The sequence below is a fragment of the Silene latifolia genome, chromosome 1, assembly GCF_048544455.1.
Source record: "Silene latifolia isolate original U9 population chromosome 1, ASM4854445v1, whole genome shotgun sequence".
NCBI lineage: Eukaryota > Viridiplantae > Streptophyta > Magnoliopsida > Caryophyllales > Caryophyllaceae > Silene > Silene latifolia.
In genome coordinates this window covers 159466984-159468049 of record NC_133526.1, presented here as the reverse complement: position 1 = coordinate 159468049, position 1066 = coordinate 159466984, and the positions used below count along the sequence as shown (strand labels likewise).

The 1066-nt window shown below is 40.2% G+C and overlaps 1 protein-coding gene across 1 annotated transcript; it reads left to right on the top strand.

Annotated features, from left to right (window-relative positions):
• The first annotated feature begins 222 nt into the window (after nucleotides 1-222).
• On the top strand, nucleotides 223-849 carry LOC141586100 (uncharacterized). The gene has a single exon (XM_074407232.1). The coding sequence runs from the start codon at nucleotides 223-225 to the stop codon at nucleotides 847-849; it is 627 nt and encodes a 208-aa protein (XP_074263333.1).
• The last annotated feature ends 217 nt before the right edge of the window (nucleotides 850-1066 follow it).

Genomic DNA, 1066 nt, shown 5'->3' with positions numbered 1-1066 from the left:
ATCTTTTCGGAAGGGTGAGTCTGGATGCTGTGGCTTTTCTATGCTCGTGTGGTTCTGTTCTGGGTTTTTCGTTAGGGTTGGATGGTTTGGAGATGGTACTTGTGCTGGAGTCTGTTTACGGGTGTTGGGTTTTTGTATGAGATGTGCTTGGTTGGGTGAAGTCGGGGTCTGGCAATGTTGTTGGGCGGCCAGGATGCGGTGGTCTGAACCTCATTGTTCTCCATGAAAGGTTTGGCTTGGAATTGCAGGGGCCTTAAGGATCCACTTGCCCCTGTTATTCCTAAAATTAGAGCATTATGTAGGTCTTTTCATTATAATTTAGATTTTGTCTTCCTTTCTGAAACTAAATGTGAGGTACGATTAGTTGATGCTCTTTTGCGACCTATGGGTTTCCTTCATTCTGTTGGGTGTGATGCTAACGGCTTAAATGGGGGACTCTGGGTTGGTTGGAAAAGTAGCTGTAAATTAGAATGTGTCTATATCAGTTGCAATCTTATTATCCTCTTGGTTAATCAGTGTAAGGGTAGCATGTGGTATATGTGCTATGTTTATGGTGAACCTGATCATTCAAAGAGGGGTGGTGTTTGGGAAAATTTCACCTATCATCTTAATTCCCTTGACAAACCCTTCTTGCTCATTGGTGATTTCAACCAAGTTGAATTCTCTTCTGATAAGTTAGGTGGCAGTGATAAATTAATTAGAGGAGCTAACTTATTCTCTTACTGGAAAAATGTGCATTGTTTGATGGATATCCCCTTTAAGGGACCTAGATTCACTTGGTGCAATAATACGGAGAATCCACATCGAATTTATGAAAGACTTGATAAGGGTTTTGCTTCCAATGATTGACTTTCTCTATTCCCTAATACTTTTATCAAACATCTACCTATTCAAATATCGGATCACGCACCTATTATCCTTGATACAAATATGGCTCTCAATACCAAGAAGAAGGTCTATAGGCTTGAAGCTTGGTGTTTTGATCATGCCGAGTGTAGTAGTCTGGTTAAAGAAAGCTGGGAAAGAAAAGATAAGGGTAATGATTCTTATGTTCTTTTGGCAAAAT